At 30.0% G+C, this 7,367-nt stretch overlaps 1 protein-coding gene across 1 annotated transcript; it reads left to right on the forward strand.

Moving 5' to 3' along the window:
* Window positions 1–852: 852 nt before the first annotated feature.
* LOC124372947 (diacylglycerol O-acyltransferase 1-like) lies at window positions 853–7,035 on the forward strand. The gene is given in 7 exon segments (XM_046831361.1): window positions 853–894; window positions 1,006–1,107; window positions 1,109–1,188; window positions 3,104–3,140; window positions 3,142–3,180; window positions 3,182–3,256; window positions 5,612–7,035. Coding segments are annotated over 7 exon segments (552 nt in total). The 3' UTR covers window positions 5,789–7,035.
* The last annotated feature ends 332 nt before the right edge of the window (window positions 7,036–7,367 follow it).

Here is a 7,367-nt window from a genome sequence, read left to right on the forward strand (position 1 = left end):
CAAGCAACGCATAAGCACTAATACCTGTCAACTGTGACATGTTTGTTGCTCCCAGCTTGTGCTAGCATATCTTTCCAGTGGTCATTTTCGCTTATGTACTGATAATTTCGTTAAAACAAATACCGTTGGAATTTTAATGAAGTTGCTCAAAAAACTATACAGTTTTTTTTTTGTTATTTGACTTGAAAAATTTTCAACATATGCCATTTTTTTAATATTAAAGAAAATAACACAATTATTATTTTTTCCTCTACTCAAATCTATGTGCCAAATTTGGTTTCCTCAGATTTAATCGTTCTAGAGAAATTAATTTTTTAATACAAAAATTGCGGCTAGTGAACATTTTTAATCTATACTTATAGGACATTTTCTGCTTAAAATGATAAATAATATAATTATATGTATATATATATATTTATATACAATTATAATATATATAATTGATTCAATATATATTTCTCAAACAAATTGAAACTTGGTACAAAAATTTATTTTGTAAATATATCAGCTAAGTTCGTTGCTTGGTACACCACTTCATTTCGATATGGCAGCTATTATATCTTCAAAAAAAAGTACAACTTCATTATTTATAAAGCTAGGGGGGAAAGAAAAAGTGCTCTGGAATGCTTGTAACATTTCCTAAACGTTTGTTGTGAAAGATGTTGTATCTCAGATGGTTTTTGAGATATTGAGAACCTACATGTAAATCCATGAGAATAAATTAATATTTCAATTATTACAAAGTTTATCTTCTCACAACTGAGTCTGAAGAAATATTTTTCTATTATAAGTATTAATTAATTTGTTTACTATCTGTGTACTCCTATTTATATGAGTTTTGTTTTACAGAATATGGATATTGTTAAAGCTACAGAGAGACTACTGAAACTTGCTGTAAGTATTTTTTTCATCATTCATGATAATATTAGTAGTTATAAAACTTGTTTTTTATTTTTATCAGAACTAGTAACTAACGTTTTACTATTTACTAAATTGTGTTTTCAGATCCCAAATCATCTTCTCTGGCTAATATTTTTCTACCTCTTGTTCCATTCTTTCTTGAACTTGGTTGGTGAGCTCCTACATTTTGCTGACCGCAATTTTTTTTAACAGCGATTGGTGGAACGCAAAGAACATTGATGTGTTCTGGCGTAGTTGGAACACTCCAGTTCACCTTTGGGCTGTGCGGTATGTTCTGTGCATTATCTTATTTAGACAGTTTTTATTATTTTGTCATAAAATTAATGGGAAACATTTTCATAGCCCATATACAGGGTGAATAAAAATACAGGACCCCCAACATTAATATTCTATAGTTCATATAAGGTAGTAGTGCAATGTGGAAAGAAAGTTACATTTGCTGATTTTTAACATTCTTTGTGTCCCTCAAAAATGCATGATCGTTTGTGTTCTGAATCAGTTAGGAATAAAATGGATGAAGGATCCAATGAAGTTTAAAAATAACCCTATTATTTGCAGAAAATATGTTTAACCATCAGTACAATACCCCCCACAAGGTTAACATAGTCTACCCGATCCATAGATTGACACTTTTTTAAAAGGGTATGAAACAATTCAGCTCTGCGGCTCTATAACGCACTACCTCAGCACCTGAAAAACCTATCCAACTCAAAACGTTTTGGAAAAAAAAGTTAAAATAATTTTCCTGGACAGGTGTCCAAGTATTGTACAAGAATTTCTGTCAGATTGTACCAATATGTAAATTATATTAAGCAACCTTATTTGATTGTTATTATTTTAATATGTGAGTTATTTCAAATAACATTATGTTATTACCGAAATAAATTATTTCTGATTCTGGGGTCACTTGTGAAGGGTATACACTTAAAATTTTTTTGCCCCCAAAATCCTGCATTTTTTGGAGACAAAAAAAATGTTCAAAATCATCAAATGAAACTTCCTTTGAAGAAGAGGGTCCTGACTTTTTATTCACCCACGTACATATATAAGTAAACATAGAAAAGTATTTATATACGTATACATCTACAGTACAACCTCATTTATCTGAATCTCCAGATTATCTGGATCGACTTTACAGAGTGGAGGAACTCCAATTTTTTAAAGAATTAACCATTTTTGAACATTTTCGGTGTAATTTTTTATTTTTGTTTACACATGTTTGGTGTTCAGAATACTGTGCATAAACAAATTATCAATGTTGTAGTAGACCTACAAAAGCTTTGATCATTGTAAACTTGCATGATGTAAATGATTGGCTTTAGACGACAACAGCATCAATGCGAAATCAATTTTAATAATAAAGGAACAGGAAAATGTCATGGCAATTCATTTTGATGCCACGGCTCATGTTTTATTTTGAGCTACACTCCGACACTTTGTCAGCAAAAATTATGGTCTTGAAACACCAGTATGTGTGAAAATATTTCCTGAAACCAGTGTTTAAAAAATTCAACAAAATAGACAACAAATAATTTATTTGCAATCTCTATAATTTATCTCTGTAAAACAAAATAATGAACTGGTTCTCTTACACTGTTTTATTTAACCAAAAAATTTGTTATTATCTCTTATCTATTATTTTTCCTGTATTTCCAGATTTTTATTTGCATGGATCACATCAATACAATTAACACAGATAAACGAGGTTGTACTCTTAAGTATCTCTTCTTTTGTATGAAAACAATTACAATTTTCAAATAGAACTGGATTAGATGCACACTATGAACAAATTTATTTACATGAGAAGTAAAGAAAGCAAATAATGGAAGTCCTGTGTAGGGCACTTCTGTAAAGAATGCTCTATAAATCATAACACTAGTCTCCAAATAAAACTAGTTGAGTTTTAAATATATGGCAGTAGCATTTAGTGGTTAAATATTTACATATAACTAAAAGCTTTTATTATGCAGATGGGACAAATCCCATATTCCCTGTTTTGTGTATGTGAGAATAGATCAATCTAAAATTAATGGTATGTTCATTTTTAACGTAAATAATTTTTATTTACTAAGCAATATTACTTAAACTTTCATAGAAATCATAGTGTTCCAATTAATTGGAAACAGTTTTAACTATTTTAGATAAGTTGAAAAGAAAATTACTGTGTATTATTTAATTTCAGACATCTGTATCTGCCAATGGTTGGCCTGGGATACAGCAAAAAACATGGCAAGCATCATGGTATTCTTCACCAGTGCCTTTTTTCCACGAGTACCTTGTCAGTGTGCCTCTTAGAACCTTCAAAATTTGGGCATTTTTAGGAATGATGGCTCAGGTATGGTCAGGCTCATATTTGGCCTTTTAAAATTATATAAATGAGTTTTAAGTTCTTTATACCAGAATAAATGGATCTAGGATTTGTTTCAAAGGAAACCAATTTATAATTTTTACTGAAATGTAATCAATGTTTTGTTCCAAATAGGTCAATCAATTTGTAAATTTAATTATTCAGTTAAAAAATATTTTAAACAGCTTAAATATATAATATATAATTTCAATTTAATTACCATTATCAAGCAGTCTCATACCATCTAAGGATTAAAATGGCTCAAGAAAATAGACTAGTTTATCAAGCTGATAACAGGTCTATTTGGAGTAAAGATTTATGTTGGTGGTAGAATTTGTTGAAGTAGGTATTTCTAAGTTAGTTTGAAGATATAATAAGTGCTTAAATATAAGCAGCAATTAGAAGTAAAAATAGAGGAAATATGTAGTTTTCAATAAAATATATTTATCTGATTAGGTGTATTTTTTAATAACCAAATGACGGTTACTTTTAGAATAGCCCTCCTAAATGACAAAACCAAGCAAATAGCAAACTCTTTTTTTACCCTACAACACTAGAGATGAGATAATACATTTGTTGGAGTAGTACAACTATACGGTATATAGTGGGAACGAAATTAATGAATGATTATGACAATACAAAAATCAGAATAAATGATGAATGATTTTTCATTTGGAAAATGAGATTTACTAAAGAAAGTCAGCTTTGCTAAGAAAATAATAAGATATTTGATTGAAGTACCTGAGATGTTAAGATAATGTGTAGCATTGTAAAATTAAAATTAAAAGATGATAATGCAAATCATCAATTTCAAATAAATAATGACAAATACTACTATGCCCTAATCCAGGTGTTCAAAATGTACAGCCTGAAAAGAGATAAATAGACTAATAAATCACTGAAATTAAGTCTTCAGCTGGATATTGTCTCTACGAAAATACTAATATTCTGTAAAGAAATAACTGGTCACCTAATTCATTATATAAATGATTCATTCACTTCTAGAATGTTTTCTATCTGCTTTAATAGTATACTGATCAAATTTAACGCTTTGTGACGTAATGCCTTCACTACAGGTTTGAATTGAGTGATCTTGACTACTCTCACAATAAAGCATGCACTATGGTGTCTGCCACAGTCAACATTATAACTAACTGCTTACATCCAGCAGCTTGATTTCAGTCTGGTAGATCAAAAATAGATCTCATCGGCCTGGTTGAGTAAAAAACAGATCAAGAAAACTTGTTATTCTTAGGGTAAACAGAAAAAATCATCGAAACAGAGTGGATCAAAGGTTAACAAGAAGATGAAGCCAAATAATTGAAATAAGCCATGTAAGTAATAGTATAACAAAACAAATAAAGTCACTACCACCTGCCATTTAATCATGGTGTACCACAAGAATCTGTACTGAGTCTAGTCCTGTTCATTTTACATTTCCTAGATAAATGCAAAACTACAGCGACACACTGTTGTACACTGATGGTACATGCTTTGTGCTAGTTAAAAGAAAACCAGTACAAACTTGAAATAGCTATACTATAGTGAATATGGCAACACAGTACTGCCAAGAAAACAAGCTTGTTAAATAAAACTCAGCTGAGTGATTTATGTAATCCACAGTGTTAAAAGCACTAGTAACACAGAAAATGTATAGACCAAAGTTGTCTTATATGACCCCAGTAAATGAATCACACCTGCGATTTAGAATTACTGTCTAAGGAGGCACTACAAGGGGCAAATCACAGTGGTTCCTTATCCACCAAAATATAGCAATCAGAATTCTTATGAATCACTGGCCAAGAGAATCTTGTTGACCATCCTTCAGAAGGTTGAAAATATTCATTGTAGTAAACCTCTAAATTCTGGAAATGATCTCTTCCATCCATCTTAAATGACCTGAAGTAGCAACAACAGGTGCTTGTAAAAAAACTAGGCATGCCTGTATCTGCCACAAGCTCCCTGTCATAGACTAACAGTGACAGAAAAAGAGCCAAGTTATAAATGTCACGAAGTTTACAACGTGATATGAAAATAGATAAACATATATTCGGATAACTCAAACCCCTGCAGTTCCTATCCAGGAGTGTGGATCTTAGAACTGAAAATTAGCATTAAAGAATCTCACTCTACCTAGCATGTATAATTTTTTTTATTTAATGTATTGGCAATGCTTACTAATCATCCTCTTTCTGATCTAAATTTGATTTATAACATCAGATTATACACACACTTATCAATTCTTCTACAGCCGATATCAGTTTTAAAAATTTTATACACATGAAGATTTTTCCATTTTATACAGTTGTCTAAAATTTGTAAATTTATTTATTGTACTTTCAGATTCCATTGGCCATCATTTGTCGTAAGATAGAAACCAAATATGGCAGTCGTTGGGGCAACATCATCGTCTGGTCTTCTCTGATCGTCGGACAGCCCCTCTGCATCATGATGTACTACCACGACTATGTCATCACACACTTTGGCAAGGCCTTGCTGGAGGCATATGCCCAGGTCTAACCTCTAAAAATTAGTAGTCATCTTAACTAGATTTGTTATTAGTTAACCGAGTAGCATTCCAAAGTACTTCTGCTTCAAGTGTACTTAGTCCATGAGAAAAAGCGGCTGTTTAACAAGCTGGTCATATGAGACTGATAAACATTCCATGTTTTGCAATTTTTGTAATTTACAGAATTTTATAATTGTTCTTATATTGAATAGTTTATTATATATTTTTATATTCTAGCATGTAGGGTTTGTCGTCTCGTTGAAGAGATGGTGCTTGCTTATATTGTATTTTACCTTATCAGCCTTGAAATAGTAGAGATTGTGAAATCTGTTAGTGTAGAATTTATAATCAAAATAATGTTTAATAAACATTTTTGAAATCTGTGATCTACTTAAGCAGAGCCTCCATGACTGTGGTGGAAAACTGAAACCACACATTCCATGACTTTCTTCTTTGCCAGAGTTTTAAAGGCATGGGCATTCAAGTTTCAATCTTAAAAAACCGTTAAAAATGTATTTTAAATTAACATTTCTCTTTTGTTACAAGTGAATAAGAAGTTTCAAAATGCAATTAATAATTACTATATTAATTTCCAATATGATAGTTGACAATTTAGTTTTTTCCATTGGAAATAAAATAGGCTATAATAAAACTGAACTCAAAAATAGTCTAACATATTTTTCTAATTAAACTTTTAAGAAAGTTATTAGGGTGGTACTGATTGTACCAGTAAGCAAAAATAGCTTTTACAGAATAATATGAATAGTAATATGAGGTGTTGGACTAATATGGAGCAACGGAGTTTCCAATTTGATTGATAAATTGTAAAATTTATTAGAGAGCATATAGTGGAAATTATTGAATAGTATATATTATTTTAATATAGTAGTTAATAGAAATGTTCAAAAAATATTTATAATTGCCAGTTGTTGTTATCATAATATTATTTTTATTTATATATTATATTACAGTTTCATAAAACATATTATATTTTTTTAAGTTTTTTAATTGATTGTTTATCGTTTTGTATTGTTTTTTTTATTAGTTTTGTAATTATACTTATATAGATCAAACAGTAAAACATAATACTGCTACCATTACATATTGCATGTAAAACATGGAACTCCATGTTTATGTTTCTGGAGTTCCAAAGTGTTGATTGTGTGGAAGCTGAAGCTTTTCACCATTTTACTAAATTATTGTACAATCTAACACTTATAGAGTATACAGTGATAATAAATTGAAATATCATATTTAATTTTTATGTGCTTAACACATTTCTTCCCAGAGTTTCCATAAGTCTAACTGCACACTCCCTAAAACTAGTTAAAGTACTGCTTGGGGATCAAAGTGTTAACCCTTTTCAGGACCAGAGGAGCAATTTTATGATGGCAGAAAAATATATTGGAAAGACCAGTTGGATAATTTCTTAATGGTTGTTATTTATACAAACAGACAATTTTGATATAGCACAGCATTTATCAATATATTATATGGAGTATTAAATCATTATAAATTTCTATATTAATTTAATAGCAATTTCATACAAAATGTGTTATTATTTGGTATATTATAATTTGTAATAAAAAA

Source organism: Homalodisca vitripennis, unplaced genomic scaffold (genome assembly GCF_021130785.1).
Source record: "Homalodisca vitripennis isolate AUS2020 unplaced genomic scaffold, UT_GWSS_2.1 ScUCBcl_4470;HRSCAF=10652, whole genome shotgun sequence".
NCBI lineage: Eukaryota > Metazoa > Arthropoda > Insecta > Hemiptera > Cicadellidae > Homalodisca > Homalodisca vitripennis.